The sequence below is a fragment of the Sciurus carolinensis genome, chromosome 2 (assembly GCF_902686445.1).
Source record: "Sciurus carolinensis chromosome 2, mSciCar1.2, whole genome shotgun sequence".
NCBI lineage: Eukaryota > Metazoa > Chordata > Mammalia > Rodentia > Sciuridae > Sciurus > Sciurus carolinensis.
Genome location: NC_062214.1, coordinates 125,582,188 through 125,602,177, shown reverse-complemented (window position 1 = coordinate 125,602,177; position 19,990 = coordinate 125,582,188). Strand labels below are relative to the sequence as shown.

The window sequence follows — 19,990 nt, the reverse complement described above, 5'->3', positions numbered from 1 at the left end:
AGGATGTCATAGTCAGTCTTAACTTCATCTTTGTACTATCTATTTTCTGAAAGTACCCTGGATTTGATGTTTTCCTAGAAGCCATTTTTAAATTTCAGCAAAATTCACAATCTAGAAGAATTTAAAACTCCAGTCAGGCAGGGTGGCACACACCTGTAATCCCAGTGACTTGGGAGGTCTCAGCAACTCAGTGAGACTCTGTCTCTAAATAAAATACAAAAAAGGACTGGTTAAGTGCCTAAGTGCCCCTGAGTTCGTTCTTTCGTTCGTTCTTTCTTTCTTTCTTTCTTTCTTTCTTTCTTTCTTTCTTTCTTTCTTTCTTCTCCTTTTAAAGAGTATCTCCCCATCCCCAGCTTATCTGTCTGTTCTCTTACTTGAACCCAGAGCCTTGTGCATCCTAGGCAAGCACTCTACCAACTAAGCTATATCACCAGCCCTGTTCTTCTACTTTAAGCAGCAAAAAAGAAACCAGGTATCATCTTCAATGCTTCACCTGAAAATCTTATTTAGATTGCCCATTAAATAGCTACATTTTATACTTTCCACATTATGACAGGTTAATTAACCAAGCTTAACTTGCTACATAAAGATTGTCTTTTTTTTTTTTTTTTTTTTTTAGTTTCAAAAACACTTTCTCATTTGTCTTCAAACCTTCACTGGCTGCCTCTTAAAGGCCCTCATGGTTCTTTAAGGCATTTGAGACTTTCATTAACATTCTTCTTAAAGTCTTTCCTGCTTCTTTCCTTTGCTTGATTGCAAAGTCAATTTTACATTTTATGTTCATCATAGCAGCACTATACTTCTGGTGCCCAGATCTTTATGACAAATTGCCCTACAATATAAGCAGTTTTTAAATTCATTTTTACAGTCCTGGGGATAGAGCCCAGGAATGTGCTAGCCCTAAGCCACATCTCCACACTTTTTATTTTTTATTTTGAGACAGGGTTGCCCAGGCTGGCCTCAAACTTGCTATCCTTCTGCCTCAATCTCCCAAATCTCTGGGATTATAGGCATGCACCACTGTGCGTGATTGATTGTTCGTTACTCTTGTAAGTCACATAGTGTCACTTCTCCCAAATTCTATTAGAAACAGGTCATGGAGGCCAGACCACATTCTAGGAGATGAATTGGCTTCCTTCTTTTGAAGAGAGGAGTATCAAAGAATTAGTGACTTGGCACAGGGTGAGCATTATATAATAGTTAGTGGTGATTATTCCACTGATTAGACTATATTGAATGATTGTATTAATAATAATGAGTATTTACACTGTGCTAGAAGATCCTATCCTTCCTCTATTCCACTCCAAAGGCTTCCTATTTCAGTCAGAGTAAGAACCACTGTCTGCAATGACATACAAGGCACTACAGGATCTTGCCTTGGTATGTGTCCAATCTCCTGTCTTGCTATTTTCTTCCTCGGGCATTCTGTTCCAGCCATGCTACCTTATTCTGAGGTTTTAACCTGGCAGACATGCTCTCACTTCAGGGTCTTGGTATATGCTATTACTTTTGCTTGGAATATTCTTCTTCCTGAGAACCACCTGGTTTGTTTCCTTGTAACCCGTTAGTGGGACCTTCCCTGGCTACACTACCTGAAATTACATCTCCAATTCTTTATCTTCTTCAACTGTCTTTTCTCCTTAGCACTTACTACGCTCCAGTATTCTATATTTAACTCATTTGTCACATTTACTGCCTGCTCCTCTCACAAGAATGTAAGTTGTGGCTCAGTGGTAGAGTACTTGCCCAGCATGTGTGAGGCACTGGGTTCGATTCTCAGCACCACATTCAAATAAATAAAGTAAGGGTATTGTGTCCCTTTAAAAAACAAAAAAGAATGTAAGTTCCGTGAGGACAGGGATCTATTTGTTTATTGTTATGTCTGCAGTACCAAAAACAATGTCTGGCACCCATGGGTACTCAAGAAATGCTTGTGTGTGTGTGTGTGTGTGGGGGGGGTCATTGCTGGGGACCAAACCAGGGCCTAGCACATTAGGCAAACGCTCTGCCACTGGGCTACATCCCAAACTATTTAAAAAAAATTTTTTTTTCTTGAGACAGGGTCTCACTATGTTGCTAAGGATAGCTTTAAACTTGAATCCTTCTGCCTCAGCCTCCCGAGTAACTGGGATTACAGGTGTGTACCACCATGCCTAGCAAGAAATACTTGTTGAATGAATGGATGAATCAGTGACTCATCACAGATGTATTTTAATCCACTCAACTGTCCTTCATATTATTATTTGTGCTTTAAATGTGAGGAAACCGAAGCTCAGGGAGGATAATTTACAGAAGGTCACTGAGTAGGAAGTAATAAAGACTGGATTGAAATCCAGATTGTGTAATTCCAGAATCTTTACTCCTCATCAAATATGTGATACTGCTTCTCCATGCATTGGAAGAAGCCATTCTTTTTAGAAGATTAATAAAATGAAATACATAATCCAGAGGAAGGTGACAGGATGTTGAGGGGTCTCTAAACCTTGTCACATAAGAAGCTATTTATGGAACTAGAAAGGATTTTCAATAAAGAAAAGTTTAGTGAGCAATAGAATTCATGAAAACTATAGATTCAAATATTTGATGGGCTGTATGTGGTGTGAAATAAGAATTTGCATATTGTATATAATTTGAAGGACAGAAACTGGAATTAACAGAGCAAATGGATAAAGTCAGGGCTAGGGCTATATAGCCCAGTGGTAGGGTGTTCATACCCAAGGCCCTGGGTTCAATGAAAATGAAGAAAAAGAGGAAGAGGAGGAAGAAGGTCAGTTGACTCCCTGCTTGAGGTACAGAGGCTGAAGGCCTGGGTTGATATAATGGGACACCTGTCCGGCCCTTCAGTTTTCCTTGACAACTCTGTGATTAGGTTCACAAGAGTTGACAAGAGACAAGGGGAATGGGAGCTTCCTGAAGCAAATTGTGTTAGATGCTAAAATGAGACCAAAGAAAGTAAACAAAGTACAGGCTGAGAGAAGTCCAGGGGTGAGAAGAAAGGGGACATGAAGACCTCATAGGAAGCAGTTTCAGTAAATGCTTGTGGCTTGTTTTTGTTTTACTTCAGTGCTGGAGATTGAACCCCCAAGGGTGCTCTACTCCTGAGCTAAAAACCTAGTCTTTTTTTTTTTTTTTTTTTTTTTTTAATTTTGAGACAGGGTCTCATTATTGTCCACATTGGCTTTGAACTTGTGATCTTTCTACCTGGGATTACAAGGTGCACCACTATGCTCAGAAAATGCATGGGTTGCAGATGTAGAACTTGGGTTAGAAACAAATGACAAGTGAAGGAATGTAGACAGTGCTAAAAAATGTTGGCTTGAGAGAATAGGAAAAAAATGAGGGAAATTATGCAGTATCCAAGAAAGAGTTTTTCATGATGAGGAAACCTCTTTGTCTGAAAGGAGAGGTAGAGTTGAAGACACTACCATATGGTTATTGGAGCTAGTTTGTGGTCTGGAAGAGAATGAGAGAAACAGTTTAACTTTTTTATTTTTTTATTTTTTGGTGCCAGGGATTGAATTCAAGGGCACTTAACCACTGAGCCACATTTTATTTATTTATTTATTTATTTTCTTTATTTTTATTTAGAGACAGGGTCTCACCTTGTTGCTTAGGGTTAGGGCCTTGCTAAATTGCTGAGACCATCTTTGAACTTTCAATCCTCCTGTTTCAACCTCCCCAGCTGCTGGAATTATAGGCGTGTGCCACCTCCCCCACCAGTTTAATTTTTAATGGGCAGGGGCACACCTCCCTGGTTTGGGAGTGATGGCAATCAAATACATTTTTTGAGTTTCTGGCATATTACAAAAGTAAGAAATATTAAGATGGGTTTTAAAATATTTGGTATATATTTTAAATATTTATGAAAAAATTTAGCACAAACAATGCAATAATATAGTGCTGTTCATAAGCTATCTACAGGAATTTTTTAAACTACAAAATTAGAAATGTTAAGGACCTTTAATAAATGTGAGATTGGGACACCAGGGATTCTCCTGGCCCTAGGCTACGAGGAAGATAAGAGGATGCTGCAGGTTGGCAGCCTCCCATGGGGCATAGGTTTGATCTCCAAAGGACTCTGGTAGGCGAAAAAAAGAAGTCCCATTTTTAGATAAAGGGGACCCGAGACTTGCTTACCTTGCCCCACACCGCCACCGTCCCTCGCCCCCAGCCCCCACCGCCCCGGAGTTCCAGGATAGCACTCTGGTCTTGGAATCAGGTCTCAACCTGGATTCTGACCTGGGATTCAGCAGATAGACATCCTGGAATGATCTGTGTCTGAGGCAACCACAGGAGGGCAGTGTGGCAACTCGGAAGAGCTCTGAGAAGAGGTCGCAGAAGGGCCTCCTTTAGTCCCTCCGGTTGGCCCTCTGTCCGGTCGGTACCCGCTCCACTCACTCTCCCTTCCCAGAGTGTGTTAGGGCTACCCGCCTACCCCCGCACTGGGACACCAGACGGAAACTCTGACTTTGTACTGTGCAACTGGTAAAGCTAAGAACGACTTGTCGGCCACTCTCGCCCGGAGACCCACCCCTTTAAGTAACAGGTGTCCAGGGTGGAAACATAGAAAGTGGAAAGCGGGCAGAGATAGGTTGGTGGTTTCGGTAGTCCTGGGGGTGGTGGTGGGGTTGCCCAGCCTCTCTCAATTCTCCAGATCCAGCTTGCAGCTCCAACACTCAACACAAGGGTGCGCTACCACACTGCAAACCCTGCCTAGACGGCCTCTACTGTAGAGCCGGGTGGGCCCAGGCAGAATGGGATGGGTGTTCCTCTAGATCCCTTCCCTGGCTTTCCTCCACTGGGAACTTATGCAAGGGTAGAGATGTAGGGCAGTAGTAGAGGGCTTGTGTAGCAAGGCCCTGGGTTTGATCTCTGGACACAGGTGGACACACACACACACACACACACACACCTTATTACATACAGGGATGGTTTGGGGGCACCTCTGGAGCACAGGCCAGTGAGGTGGAGGAAAGAGTTTAGGGACATCTGGCCATGGGATGTTAGAAAATTGTAGGGAAGAGAGCCCTGCCTGCTGGGCACTCCAGGTAAGGATACAGGCTAGACTGGGCTCGGGGTGCAACCTGAAGTCTTGGTGTTTCCAGAAGAGTGTGTCAAGACAACTGGATACTGATCACTCCCAGGTTAAGGACAGGTTGGGAGTGGAAGGGGTAGGCTCTGTAGGGACAAAGAGGCTGACCTTGAACTCATGATCCTCTGATCTTCCTGCCTCAGCCTCCTGGCCGGCTGGGATTACCGGCATGCTCCACCAAGCCTGGCTACCCTTGAACTTTTGATCTGCTTGCCTCAGCCTCTGGAATAGCTGTGATTACAGGTGTGTGCCTCATGCCCAATCTTTTCTTTCTTTTTAAAAACATTTTAAAGATCAAGGTGTGATATACAGTGAAGTTCACAAAGTCCATGAAGCATAAATGCATATCTTTGTGATTTTTCAGCTTCCATATTCATTACTTGTGTAATCACAATACTTATGTAGGTATGTTATACAATACTTATGTAGTCACAACTACTGCTGGCAATTCAATTGAACAAACCTTTAACCAGTGCCTCCGGTGTGCCTAGCACTATCTTACCCTTTTGTAAGAAAAGTGAGGGCAGAACATGTTTGTCAGTGGCTGTGATGGGGTCAGTATTGTGAATAGTAGAAGTTCCTTGACAGAACTACACCATCAGTATCTGGTAAAGGAGAGCAACAGCTGGATGCTCTGATTCCAGTGGCCATGGTTTGGGGATCTAAAGCAGGAAGAATCGTCTGCCATGTCTGAGTATACGAACTCGCAGATGCTCAGATACATTATTGGATCCAGGCAATATTGTCAGGGCAACCATGCTCCTAGCCCAGCGTCAGGCACTGAACAGACAAGGAGGACATTCTGGGAATTGATCTTGTTCTCTCACCCAGTGCTCCATGTCTCTGGGAGCTGCCTGAAGGGTGACTCTGACCACAGAACAAACTGAAGTGAATGGAGCCTGTGGCAGATGTGAATCTGCTAGGTCTTCTAAGAGGCTGCCTTTCCCTTCCTCTGTGGATAACCTGGCCTTGCCTGACCCATATCCCATGCTGCCCCAAGTCAGGGAAGTGCCCCTAAAGTGGGAAATCAAGTGAGCAAGCAGGATGTGACCCACAGCAAGGTAGCTCCCAGGCCAGGCTGGCTCCTGAGTCAAGGAGCTACTTCAGGCATTCAAAGGAAGCCCTTCCGCCCATTCACTGCGGTGTCACCGCCTCTTCTGTCTGCTTTACTGTCCTTGCCTACACAGGTGTGGTCTTTGGGGGCAGGGAACTGGTCTCTTCCTCCTCTACAGCATGAGGGCTATATGGCTGAGGAATGAGGGACTTTGCGGGGAGCTGACTTCAGCATGGAGGCACAGGAATCTGTTTCCTGGGGATGTGATGACAGCCCTGACCTGGGGTGTCCAGTGATCCCATTGTGGAAACCTTGGGGCCAGGACTGGTGGCAGGGGAGGACACAGGGGGCTGGGCCTGGCTGGAGAAGTCTGGCCTGGAAGGAACTGAGCCAGCGGCGCTGGGCCAGGGTGGAAAGTATGTGTGTGAGCTCATTTGGAAGGTGGCTTTTGGCCAGTCAGGCCTTCCAGGCCCTGGCTGCCTAGTCCCCTCACAGGCTGCTTCTGGGTCTCCCCAGTCTCCCAAGCCTGTCTGAGGGGAAAAGGCAGAAACCCCTAGGGGTGGGCTAATGGTGCAGAATTGGTTTCCTAAAGGAGGGGAACTTGGATTTGGGGGTGGGTAGGAAAAGGGGTACAGGGGCTGCAGGACAACAGAGCAGCCTTAGCTGGGGCTTCCTTGGGGCCTTAGGGAATGAACCCAGCCCCTGATGGCCTCTGCCTTCCCCAGGCCCTTGGCACAGTCATCTACCTTCCCACCCTTCCCCTAGCTGCTGTCACGGTCTTCCTCTGAGTCTTGGTGGCCCCTTCTTTCCCTCAGAGTGCCTGCTCCTGCTCCTGAGAAAGGAGGCAGTGGAGTTCCTGGGGAAGAACCTTCTCCCCTGCATGCCTACCTGCTATAAGGAAGCTGCTACAAAACATAATAATCAGAACTGCACATGCTGTCAGAGCCCCAGAACGTACTGCCACGAAGACACCTATCTACCTAGGGTCCACATTGGAAGAGATACCAAAGAGACATTGTCAGAATTCGCTTGCACAGGGGAAAGAAGAAAAAAGTCAGATAAGGGTTTAAAATTTGGATGAGTAAGCTGTGACCTTGAGCAAGTGATTAATCTTTCTCAGTTTATTCATCTGTAAAATGAGCCTCAGTTTATTCATCTGTAAAATGGCATGTGAGTGCCTGCATCACTGCATGTTGTGAGGTTCTCAGCAGAGGCTGGCTTCCCCCTTGTTGGAATTAGGAGGCATATGCAGAGGGGATAGAGAGGACTGGCAGGCTTGTCAGATTGGAGGGGGGTTCTAGGGGAGGACAACAGAGGACCAGCTGGCTAGCCACATTGTATGTGGGTGGGGTCATCCCTTTGCCCAGTCCTCTCTTCTCCAGAGGGTGCGGCCCTCATAGATCTTTCCTTCCCAGCTCGCTGACCCAGCGCCTGGCTGGCAGCCTTGGAGGCATGGGCCCAGCTGGTGGGCAGGAGCCTTGGAGAAGGGGAGGCAATGGCAAGGGAGTTCATGGCCCCCTTTCAAATGTGTGGGGTACAGCGATGGGAAGAATACTGCCCTCTTTGACCCTCACCCGCTATCCAGGATCTCCTTTAGACCTGTTTCCCTGGGTTCTGCCCAAACCTCCTTGCAGATTTCCCTTGGCTCCCTCCTGGCTGCTCCAACTCACATGTGCTGCTTTCGAATAAAGGAACTTGGAACCACAGAAACTGGGTCAGGCCCAATGGACAGATCAGCCAGCAAAAGCAGAGTTTGCAGGTCCTTGGGAGCCACAGGGCCCTCTGCCTCCCCTCATTCCTGCCTGACCCAGTGGTTCACTCAAGTGGGAACTTGTGATCACTCAGACACCTCCCCGGGTCACTGGGCAGCCTCACAGGGGTGGGTCAGGCAGGCACAAGCACGTCAGAGGCACGGGACCCTGGAGCCTCCACCCGCTATCTGCTCCTGAAGTCTTCCTCTTTGTCTGTGGTCCTCCATTCCCGTCTTTCCCCCTTGGCTTCAGAGAGCATCTTGTGATTCCAGAATCACGGCCAAACAATTTCCTCGTGATGGGGAAACCGCACTCCAGCCACGGGAGCCCTAGGCTCCCCCTCTTCTTCCCTCTGGCAGTCTCCCCTCCCCCAGCTCCTTCACTGGCTCCAGCTGTTTTGCAGAACTCCCACTGGATAACATCTGTAATTACCTCCAGATGTGAACCACAAAAACACAAAGGGACCATGAGCTCATCTTTGAGTTCCTTGCCACATGCATGAACCCCACCACCCCGAGATGCCCCTGACTTGTCCATGCTGCCTTCCCATGGTCCCCATCCCCTCCAGTGAGGATGGCCGGGAGGAGGTGTCCCGTTCCACGCTCCACTGAGACAGAAGGCCCTGCCAAACAGCTGTTGGCAGGGAGGTGCAGGAGGCCAGGCACAGGGTCAGGGTTCCTGACAGGCAGGAAGATGGGGTACCCCTTCTGCCAAAGCAATCATACCAACCAGCCTTGAATAGCAGCTGGATGGAGAAGTAGGATAGGTGGGGCCAAGGTTCTTGGAGGCAGGGTGTGAGGGGGCCTGGGCTGGAGCCCGGTGGGCTGGGCTGAGGCAGGAAGGGAGGGCGGGTGAGGAAAGGGGGCTGCTCTCTTCCAGCTGAGCTGACTCAGCAACTGGGCTGATTCCTCCCTTCAGGCTGGATTTGGAGGAAGGGTGGATGGACAGCCTGGGAACCCTGTCTGGGGTAGAAGTTTCTAAGGAAAGAGGAAACAAAGCCTTGTTATTCTGCCCTTCCAACCTGACCATCCTGGCCCTCCTGGGCAATTGAGGGGAGGTCAGTTTTTCCAGAGACTGGCTGTTCCCTAATAGACTATGGGGCAACCTCTTTCCCTTTTTCCTTTTCCTTTCCTTCTGCTGTATCAGCGGAGGCCCAGGATCAGAAAAGCTTTGGGTCCTGAGGCCTTCACTGAGCCTGGAGCCGAATATGATCATGGGAATACCCCTGCTGCAGGCAGAGGCATGAGGAAACTGAGGGTCTGTGGCCAGATCACAGGACAGGGTAATGCAATTTAGGAAGATTTTCCAAGTGGCCTCAGTTGACCACTTCCTCTTATCTTTGGCAGCCTTTGGTCTCAAAGGTATCCTTTTAAGGCAGGTTGGGGGAAAGCAGCCCTGCCCACAGTGGGGTATGCCCTGCTCCCCAACTCTGGCCCTTGAATCCCATTAGTTTGCTAAGAACAAACACATTCTCATATGAAAAAATACCAAAACCCCATCTCATGGAAAACGCTGCTCAAGACGTCCGCTTTCCTCCTTTCCAGCCCGTCAACCACATCCCGTTCACCCCGATACAGAACTGCAGTCACACAAAGAATGTGAAACACAGTTTATTCTTTGTGGAAAGGTTGAACAAGGTCAAAAATGTCCTTAGAGGGCACTGACCCAGCCCCGCCCTGCAGGTTCCTGGGGTCAGATGCCTCTGCCCCCCGCCCCCACCCCACCCCATGCCCCTTGTTAACAAAAAGGAACAATTTGAATGAAGTTCATATATAATAATTATAATAAAAATATACATTAAACAAAACAAAAAAAAAAAACAAACAAGACAGAAATTTAGCCGAACTGCCAGCACCGTTCACCCCATTTCCCCTACCCCCATCCCCCACCTCCCTGACATCCCTCTCCTCTATCTCCACAGGGTGTTGCTCTCCCCAAGTCCCCAGTACCATGACTACCTTCAGTGACTGAAGGAGACTTAAAACGGGTGGGCTGGGTGGGAGAGGGAAGACAGGACACCGATAAGATGGGCTGAGGAGTGCAGGCGTCAGGGAGGTGAGGGGCTAACCCCACTGAGCAGCACACAGGCACCTGCCCCTCACTGGGGTGTGAGGCAGCCTGAGTGTTGCCAGGCCTCAGGGAAACTCCTCTGGTCCACAAGCAGGTGGCCTCTCTCCATAAGGCCTCTAAGTCCCCAGTGCCCTTTTTGCTCCTGTCCCTGGGCTTCCTGCCCATCCCCTCCATGCTGTCTGGCCAGTGAGGAAGGGGACAGAGAGGAGCCAGTGTGCCTTCCTCAGGACATTCCTGAGAGCTCCAATAAAATGTGCCTTCCCCTGGGTACCACTGCCCACCTTGTGGTGCCCCTATGGCCTGCCCAGCCCCCAACCATCTACTGCTTCTCTCTTCATTTCCTGTCCCCTCTGACTCTGGCCCTTGGGTCCCAGCCCCAGTTGCCTGCATTTGAACAAGGTTCTTCTGTGGCCTTCAGGCTCACCCAGCGCTCAGACCTGGGTGTCTCCCCTTGGCCCCACTCCAACCTGGGCTTTACCTCCTGGTTTCCGCTCTTCCAACCTTGAAATCCCCATCCAAGGCTAACATTCGAGAGGGGTTAGGGCTGCCAAGGGTTTTTTCAGCCCCAGTTTAGTCCTTAATGGCTCAGGCTCTTTCTTTGGAAATTCTCCAGGGTAGGTGGGGCAGAGGCAGATCTTTGTGGGGAGGAACTCAACTAACCAAGCCACTAAGACCCTCTCTGAGTTCTCCTCCTGAGGTCTTAGGTGGCAGAGCAATCCCCACCCTCTCACACTTTCTCAGGGTCTCTGCCCTACAATACACTTAGATTCCTTTTAGCCAAAGAGTGGTGGGAGGCTGCCAACTGGGTACACCTGGGGCTTCTGGGGCTGGAGTGCCCAGAGCCTCCTGAGGTCAGAGTTCAGAGGTTTAAGGTATGTCAGGGGATGGAAAAGGAGCAGATGACCTCATCTGACCTTTGCCAGTGAGGACTGAGGGTCCTGCCTTCAAGTGCAGAGCCCCCATGACATTCAGAAGGGGCCAAACATACACCAAGCTACAGGGTTCCCCTGAGGACCAGAGGCTGGAAGGGACCACCCTCCCGCTCAGGCTTCAGGGGACCCATCTGGGGAAGAAGCAATGCTGGGGTGAGGGTGGGAGAGGCCAGTCAGGGACAGAGAGAAGGGAGGCTGGAGGAAGGGGGCTCAGGACGGTGGGAGCAGCCCACCCACCACCACCTGCTGCCACTGGCCTTCAGAGGCAAAGTTCTTGTGGTAGGAGTGGGTGGGCTGGCGGTGGGGGTCAGACCTTGTCCAGCAGGGAACGCTGGCAGTAAAGCAGTCGCTTGGGGGTCCCATGGCGTCTGAAGAAGAAGACGGCGAGGCCCACTGCCAGTACCAGGAGCAGCAGCAGCACGGGCAGCACTACGGCGGCCGCGCTCACAGCCCCGCTGCCCTCCTCATCCACCTCGATGATGATCACCTCTGTCTCTTCCTCAGTCCCCTCATCCGGTCGGCCCCCTGATGATGGGCAGCCCATCCAGTCCCTTAGTGCCGACTTGGGATAGCCTGGCTCTACCTTCAGCTTCTGGTTGTTGAATTTCCAGTATTTGTTCCCTTTGTAGAAGTAAGTGAAGACTGGAGGGGTCAACGAGAAGGACAAGAGACAGGGCAGGGTGAAAGGTCCCAAAGGAGAAGAACAGAAGGAAGTTGTTAGTGTGACATCAGCTGAGCTCACCTCCACCTTTCCGAGCATCAGTTTCCTCAGCTATAAAATGGAGGCAGTGATAGTATCAGGTTGGGAGAGGGGCAGGGCCCATGGGATATGACCATGAATTCATCTGGCCAGTCCCTGGCACATGGTGAAGGACTGCACATACCGTCCTCATTGTTTTCCCTATGATACTGTGTCTTCCTTAACGCTCTATTCCCACCCTCCCCTCATGGACACCTTCCTTTGTCCCACTCACCTTCATCGCTGCCCATGAATGACCCTCTTGGAGACTCAGGGATTCCTTCCCAGACTTTGATGTTTTTGGGGTACTCGCTGTCCACTGCCCTGAACTCTTCATTGAAACGGTAGTACCTGGGGGAGGAGAGGGAAAGTGTTTGGATACGGCATGTCCTTGGAGTGTAGCAGGAACCAGGACAGAATGCAACAGTGGACAAAGGGTAGCTGTGGACAGGGTGGGGGACAGGGGTTTTGAGTAATGAGGGCCTGCAGCTGGAAGTGGCGGAAGGAGGAGGTGGATGGGAGGGCCCAGGCTGCAAGAAGCCACCAGCAGCCCTTAATGACAGTGCCTGGCTGCTGGGGCAGAGGCACAGTGCCGGGGGCAGGAGGCGTCAAATGACCAGGTTTGAAATGGTGACCCGGTCACATCCCACTCACAAGGTACCGAACAGAGGCTGCCCATTGCTAGGCAACAGTGGAGGCTCACTCAGCAACTTCATTAGGGAAACATCTTTGTGGAGATGGGCCCTTCCAGAATTTGGGGATGGGATTTGGGGGTGGCAGTTTGACCCCTGGGGTTAAGGGGTAGAGGTCTTACTTGTTTCCCCTGAAGAAGTAGGTTTTTCCATTGGGCATCCAGAATAGAGCAGCATCAATTCTGTCAGTAGGCAGTCCTCGGCCCAACTCCTTAATGTGTTTGGGGTAGCCAGGTTCCAGGGAAGCCTCATCAAAAACCCAATGCTTGTCTCCTGGGGAAGACCAAAAAAGGGCAAATCTGGGTTTAACTTGGGCTCTGGGGTATTTGGAGGAGTCAAGTGGAATCAGCGCCTCCAAAGATACTAAGGTAGAATCCTGGGGGTTTTTTGGTACTAGAGATTGAACCAGGATCACTCTACTACCAAACTTCTATTTTTGTGACAAGATCTTATTAAATTGCATAGGCTTCCCTTGAACTTGTAGTGCTCCTGCCTCAGCCTCCTGAGTAGCTGGGATTACAAGTGTGTTCCACTGCACCCAGCACCTGGTTACCTTTGAAGAAGACAAATTTGCCATCTTTCCTCTCATAGGCAGTATTAATCGATGCAGGCAGGCCTCTCCAAAATTGGCCAATGGGCATTGGGTATCCATCCATCACTTGGTTATTTCTCACCCGCCAGAACCAGCGTTCCTGGAAGCCAGACAAGGCACAAAGAGCACGTCATATTTTGTAGTTTAATCCTCTTCCTCAGTCCCCAAATTTCCAAGCTCCCCCTCTGCTCTTTGTCCCTTGATTTCAATTTCCATTCCTCCTGTTGCTGTTTCAACCCGGTCTCCTTGCCATACAGTTCTTTTGTCCCCCAAACCAGCCCATTTCTTCTCACCTTGAAGACAAACATCTCCCCTCGGAGCATGGCCACGGTGTCAAAGTTCCCATCACAGATGTTGGGCCCATAGGTGGGGTTTTTGGGTTTATCAGGGACAGAGGGCCGGGAGGTAGATCTAGGTTGAGGGGGCATCTTGGTGGGTGACCCTGACTCACTCCCTGGGGGAGAGAACAAGAGGGACACTTCAGACTTGGGGGTGGATGGGATGGAAGCACAGATAAACGGGTAGATGGACCCTTAGAAAGATGTGGAGGGGCTCACACCCTCTAGTGGAGGCTGAAGCAATCAGCTGGGAGGTGACAAGGAGGGTGTTCTCAAAAGTGGGAGCTGATGCAGGCAAGGTCAGGCAGGGTGTGTGTGTGTGTGTAGAGACCATTGGGCATAGGGAGGGAAATGCACAGATCAAAGACCAGGAGGGGACAAGAAGTTGAGAAGAAGGAGCAGTTATGGGTGTGGATTACTTGCCATAAAGTTGCTGGATGCCCCGGCGGTCATCATCAGGTAGCACAAAGTTCTCTGTGTCCATCCATTGGTAAAAGGGTGCCATGATGGCTGAGGGGTCATTGGAATGCTCGAGGCCCAGGGCATGGCCCAGTTCGTGCACAGCCACCAAGAAGACATCATTCCCTGGAGGGGCGGGCATGGTAAGACGACAGCCTAGGTTGCTTTCCTTAGGCTCTGTGCTTGCCCACCAGAGATTTCTCCTACAAGCCTGTCAATGATGTTTTCCACCCAAAGTGACCAAATCCTGAGGTCCAATTTCCTGTTTGGTATTTAAGGCACAAAGTCAGTCAGTAACCTCCTCTGGAGTGAGAGTGCTCTGGGGCAAGATTCCAGTTCTGGGAAGACCTGGGAAGCAAAGGCCTTCTGCAGGCCTCAGTTTCTCCTAAGAGCTAGACATGATGTTTGCCTGGAAAAGTGGGTGAGAAGGATGCTTTGAAGCCTTGGGAAAATCAGGAAGTGAGGAAGGACCAAAAATAAATAAATTAAATAAAACAGTATTTTTGCTTTTACTTTTTTGTGGTACTGGGGATTGAACCCAGAGATGCTTAACCACTGAGCCACATCCCCAGCCCTTTTTATTTTGACACACAGTCTTGCTAAGTTGCCTAGGTCTTAGTTAAATTGCTGAGGCTGGCCTCATACTTGTGATCCTCCTGCCTCAATCTTGCAGATTGCTGGGATTACCAGCGTGTGCCACCACAACTGGCAGATTCCTGCTTTAGTTAGAAGTCAGACCAAATCTTTGTGGTCCCTTTTAGCCATGAGATTTTGGTAGGAGGAAAACTGCCCCTTAAGTGACTGGTGACTCCACAGAGTAGGACCCAGGGCTCCCTCACTCACCATTTAGATCCTCATTCCGGACAGTCCAGGGCTCAGCAGAATCAAAGTGGGTGTCTCCTCCAATGTTGGGGCCTGGGAAGTAGGCATGGGCCAGGAAGCCGCCCTCACCATCAAAGGGTGTGCTGTCACCATGGAAGCCCTCGGCAAACAAGATCATGATGTCAGCCTGCTTCTCGTGGCCTTCCCGGATGTAAGCATAGGGTACTTCTCGAAAGCGCAGTGGTGTGGCACTCTCCCAAACACGGAATGCCTTGCGAATGGCTTCGAATGTGGCGTACTCACCCACCTTGGGGGTGTAATTCTGGATGCTGAAGTCCGGCCATGAAGGGAGAGAATGGGGATGTGTTAGGACAACGAGGGGCAAAATTCTCCTTTCCTGTACTCTGCCAGGTCTGACTGAACTGCCCAGACAGTTTTTTTTTGCCCAACCTCCTCTTCTTGCTGCTTCAGCATGATGCTTCAACCTGAAGAACTGAAGGCTTAGGGAATCCTCAGGCTTTGGCTGTCTGCTACTGGGGTGCATCCCTTGATGGCTGCACCTCTCTCCAAGATCATAACCATTTTCTTCCCTGCTCCCCAGGAACTTCCCAGGAACAAAAGGGAGAAGTCTGGGGTGGGCGAGGGACTCTGAGTCTCTGTAGAACACAACTGACAGGGAAGGGTGTCAGATGTGATAGAGGTTGCTGGCCTGCTGGACTCACCAGAAAGTGATCTCATTATGCTGCCATTTGAGGCCCTGGATGGCGTAGCGCTTCCTTCGAACATTGGCCTTGATCTCAGCACCAAACTTGTCTGGAACACCACAGCGGGGGCGCCTCATGGCCCTGGAGTGGGAGGATTGGGGTCAGTGCAGTGTATGAAAGAGAAAGGTCTCAGAGGGCAGGGTGGAGCTCTACAGCAGGTCCTGGATCCTCGCCTCTGGCCCCAGCACCAATGTTGGGTGAGGCTATGTGTCAGTGTGGGGAGAGGCCGATGTTATGAGGTCAGGGTAAATATAAGAAGGTCAGGATCCTAATGTGGGGATGAAGTATCGGGGACAGGAGCCAGCATTCAGGTAGCAACATCTCTGGCGCTCAGTGTGTCAGTAGGTGCGGGGCAGAACCCCTGCCAGGGTGAGCACTCACTTCATGGTATCTGCATCAGCTTTGCCTGTCACTCGCAACCCGTAGAACTTCTGCATGGCCGCGATGGCAGCTGAGAGTGACTGGGGTGAGCGCTGTGTGTGGGTACGTAGATCCCCAGGAGGCAGGTAGCCATACTGCTGCAGCCAGGCCTGTAGGGAGAGAGATGTGGCTTGGAGCATTCCTATCTGGCTCAGGGGACACATTTGCCTCTGCATCTGCCTCCCCACAGTATCTGGCATAGGTACTTGGCTTGGTGAGAAGAGGAGGATAGGCTCCTAGCTCTGGCAACACATCTGCAGGAACTCATAGGCTGATCTAAAATCTGGTCTATACCCCAGTATAGCTTGTCCTCTTGGGGCTATGAGTACAGAAATGGTTAGGGAGCCATAGCTCTAGATTGGCTGTAGCTCTCTTGAGAAGGAGAGCTCTAAGGTTTAACAGAGAGTTCTAGGGCGTCTTCTCAGAGCTGTGATTCCTTATGATACTATTCTCTTCTTTTTCAGTCATACCTGGGAGTGGCTTGTATCCATGATGGGTAGAGGGGTGGTGTATGGCTGAGGGGGCTTTACTGTTGTGCCCCACATAATGCTCTCTTGGGACAGTACCATGCCTCTAGGACCCTCACAGCTGAGATCTTTTTAGAAAGGAGGGCAGAAATGGAGCTAGAGCTCAGGATGGCTGCTGATAGGGGGAGCTGGGGACTTTGGAAGTGGTGATCCCTATCTAAAGATCACCTGGCTTGGAACTAAGTGCCCATTTAAGGTTCTCAGTGGAGGAAGTGGGAGATGGGGGGAGGGTAGCATGTAGTATTTTACAGTGGTGACTATTTTATTTTAGGTATGTTGTGAATTGTTCATAATATAAAGGCTGGCAAATTGCCTTAAATTAAAGTTAAGTTTTTGGTATTTGATTGAAAGGTATACACACTGCAAAGCCCTGCTGAGAAAAAAGTCAGCCTTTATTGTAAGAACAATGGAGCATTTTCCTAATGCCTGAAAAACAAAACAAGCCAAGTTACATATAGAATATGAAGATGCGTGGATTCTTTTATGGGAGACATGACCCAGACAGCTCTGGTCCCTGCTCTAGTTTTGCTTTTTTAATTAGTCAGAGGGGGCTGCAGGATGCCTAGGATAGGGACTTGGAGGGGTGAGGGTTGCTGTTGGGTGCTGCATCCCCTATCTATAGTCTTTAGGATGGATCTCCACAAGGCCCTTCAACTCTAGGCCCAGGTCCTAGTGGTAGATGAATGCTCTGGCAAAGGGGCTGGGGGTGATTCAGGAGCAGCTGACTGGGGACCTGAGCCCATAGGGGCAAGAATTGCAACATAGTTCCAGGAAGTGATCCCCAAGGCTGACAGGAGCTAGGGCCTGAGACAGAAAGAACCCAGCTTTTCCCTAGCCAACAGGCCTGGCCAGAACAACCCTAGTACCACGTGGCTCTGAGAGCCCCTCCTCAGGGGTGCAGGGAGGAATGAAGTTTAACCTCTGGTATACCAGAGAGGAGCCAGGCAGGGTGCTACAGTCTGGAGCAGTTCTCTGGGAGCTGTAGGCTTGCCCTGACCTGTGTGGGCTGATGCCACAGCTAGTGCCCTCCGGAGGCCTGCTGTGGCCTGTGCCCAAGTATGCAGGAAACTCCCTTTGCCCCTAATCTCACCTGTAGGATAGATACATCCAGGATTCTGACCCTTGCTGGGGAGCAGCTGCTTTCAGACTTGGGGAAGGATGGGATGTTCTACCCCTGGAGTTGGAAGTCAGGAGAAATGAGACCAGGTCCCCTCAAAGCTCACAGAGCCAAGCTGAGGGGGATGTTCCTATGAGAGGGAGGCAGAGAGGTGGGGAGAATCCACACCCAGTACTCTGGGATAGATCCCTCTCCTCCATCTTTAAAGAGGTGGGTAGATCTCACTATTCACACCCATAGCCTCTGCCTTATGTCCTATAGAGGAAAATGGAGGCTTACTCAAGAAAGGAACTTCCCTTGACTCAAGAGTCACAGGGCCCGGTCCCTTTCCTCCTTCCAGGCCTGAGCAATTTTTCTTCCTTCCATCCCACAGGGGCAGGCTCTGAGCAAAGCAAGAACCACAGAGACTATGAGGTCGGGAACCACAGAAGAGAGGACTCTTGTGTCTGCGGCTGGATAGGGGGAAGGGCGGAGCGCCAGACAGGCCAAGGGGAGGAGAGGGCTGTCCTGGAGCTGGTGCAGGGCTTTGGAGGCCTGGTGGGAGGAACCCAGTTGCCTGAGGCCTGGGCCACCCCAGCTCTTCCTCCTGACTGGCCTGAAGGAACAACCATGTTGGGTCACAGACCTCAACTTTGTCCTGATGAATGAGAGGAGCTAGATATTCCCCTAGGGGAAAGTCAAGGGAATACCTCCCACATAGGAGTTCTAGAGAGGGTGGGGGACCTCTGTCTCTACAGCAGGCCTGGGATCCCTGTGTCTGGGACTGCCCCTCCTTCCCTCAGCCTCCCATCCTTCCATGGCCCAGAAGCAAATGGTGGTTCTGGCACTGGGAGCCCCATGACCCACTTAAAACAGAGCCAGGGCCGCTGCCCCTCCCCTAGGGGGCCTAGCAGGGCAGGGGAGGGGAAAAAAGGCAGGGCGGTGAAGTTGGCAGTGGGCAGCCCCCAGATGCCCAAGCTCCTTTTGTTAGAAGCTACCCGTTTCAGGCTGAGATGAAGGCTCCATGACCGTAAGGCTTGGCCTCCAATCCAGTGCAGATTTTTACTTTCCGAGGTCTCCATTCCTAGCGCCATACTTTCCCCGTTCAGCCCCAGATCCCATCAGGGACAGAGGTAGTGTGTTCTTTCTGGAGAGGTTTTCTCTGGGGGTGGAACCAGGTCTGGGACCAGGGCACAGGAAACCAAATCCAGATCCCATCCCCCTTCTTGGGCCCTTCCCGGCCCCTCCCGACCGCACCCAGGCCCTCGCCAGGCCGAGTGGGTTGGGATGACCCAAAATAAGAAGCTGATTAAATCCGTCTCCCACCTTCACCCCAAAATAAAAGAGAGAGGAAAAACTTCCTCAGACAACTCCCACGCGGCTTCCTCCAGGGCCCGGTGGGCCACGGTCAGGGAAGGGGGTAAGGATGGGGGTGGGGGGCGCTGGAGTCAGTCGAGACGCCTGAGGGCGCCCTGGGCCAGGCCCTCTCCCCACTCCCTGTGCGACGCCCCCAGTCTCCCTACAATTAACGCAGAAACACAATTAACAACAAAAAGGATCTGAGGGCGCCGACGGGGGTGGGGACCGTGGCCGGGCTGAGCCCCCGGCTCACAAGCGAGCTTTGTGTGTACGAAAAGCGGTCAGCGCGCTAGTGCTGCGACCCTCGACGCCGGGGCTCCGGGCACGGACACAGAGGGGTCCACTTGGGGAGGATGATGGATGGGGGGGCAACTAGGACGTTCACCCGCGACCACATCTGGCCGCAGATGTATTGGTGGAGAGCGCGCTGGCCCCGGCTCCCGGCGAGCGCGGGCGCGACAGCGCTGGAAAGTTGAACAACAAACTCGCACATGACAAGGAACCGGGACAGCGCGGGGTTTGAGCGGAGTCCAAGTGTTTATCAGGCTCCCAACTGGTTCCAGAGCTGAGCGCAGAGCCCAGGGGAATTGGGGGAGGGGGTCTGCCCGCGCTGTAAAGTTCTTCCAAGGAAAGGAAGGAATGGGAAAGAGAGTCGGTGGCGGCTAAGGGGGGTTGGTTGGAGGCAGGCAAAAGTTGGATCGACTTGGAAGTTTGGAGATGGGGAAGGAAAAGAAATGGGGGGTGGGAATCCTGCAGCCCGGAGCAGTCGAGATCCCTCCTCTCCGAGTCCGGGCCGTCCCCTTGGAGACCCCCGACTCGACTCCCCGGCGGGCGCGACTCCGGGAAGAGCCGGAGGAGCTCACTTACTTCGGGGCTGAAGTTGCTGCTTTGGGCCAAGCCGAGGGAGGCAAGCGCGGTGCCGAGCGTGAGCAAGGGGAGCAGAAGGCTGCAGGAGGGTCGAGGGGCGGGAGACATGGTCCGAGACGTCGGGGCAGCCGGGCCGTGCGGGCTCCGCGGCGGGGCCCACGCCCTGGGGTAGCGCCGCCGCTCCCTCCGGGCGCCTTTGTCTTCGGTAAGCACTGAATTTGGATTCCCAGAGCTCTCTCAGCTTGGAGAAGAGGGGATTGTTCTTGAAAGTGACTGTTTGCTCTTCTCCCCTTTCCCGTTTTTTGATCTTTCTTCTGCTTAGTAGGCGAACTGGGTTGGGAGCCCTCTCCGCTCTCTCCTTTGGTCCCTCCCTTCTCTCGCAGCCTCTCCTCCGCCCCCGCCCCAATGCCCTCCTT

At 51.2% G+C, this 19,990-nt stretch overlaps 1 protein-coding gene across 1 annotated transcript; it reads right to left on the bottom strand.

The window, feature by feature from the left end:
- Positions 1–9,745: 9,745 nt before the first annotated feature.
- Positions 9,746–19,959, bottom strand: Mmp14 (matrix metallopeptidase 14). Its single transcript, XM_047537827.1, has 10 exons — positions 19,575–19,959; positions 15,687–15,835; positions 15,264–15,386; positions 14,563–14,870; positions 13,684–13,845; positions 13,216–13,376; positions 12,884–13,022; positions 12,453–12,603; positions 11,874–11,989; positions 9,746–11,541 (listed from the first exon to the last, which is right to left on the bottom strand). The coding sequence occupies exons 1-10, from the start codon at positions 19,680–19,682 to the stop codon at positions 11,207–11,209; spliced, it is 1,752 nt and encodes a 583-aa protein (XP_047393783.1). The 5' UTR covers positions 19,683–19,959; the 3' UTR covers positions 9,746–11,206.
- Between the last annotated feature and the right edge of the window lie 31 nt (positions 19,960–19,990).

What these genes read in the sequence shown, in the direction of transcription:
- Mmp14 (XM_047537827.1), bottom strand. Translation starts at nt 19,682, where the DNA reads ATGTCTCCCGCCCCTCGACCCTCCTGCAGCCTTCTGCTCCCCTTGCTC. An exon ending in GCAGCAACTTCAGCCCCGAA is followed by an intron (nt 15,836 to 19,574) that starts GTAAGTGAGCTC and finishes CTCTCCCTACAG; the next exon opens with GCCTGGCTGCAGCAGTATGG. An exon ending in TACTTCTTCAGGGGAAACAA is followed by an intron (nt 11,990 to 12,452) that starts GTAAGACCTCTA and finishes CTCCTCCCCCAG; the next exon opens with GTACTACCGTTTCAATGAAG.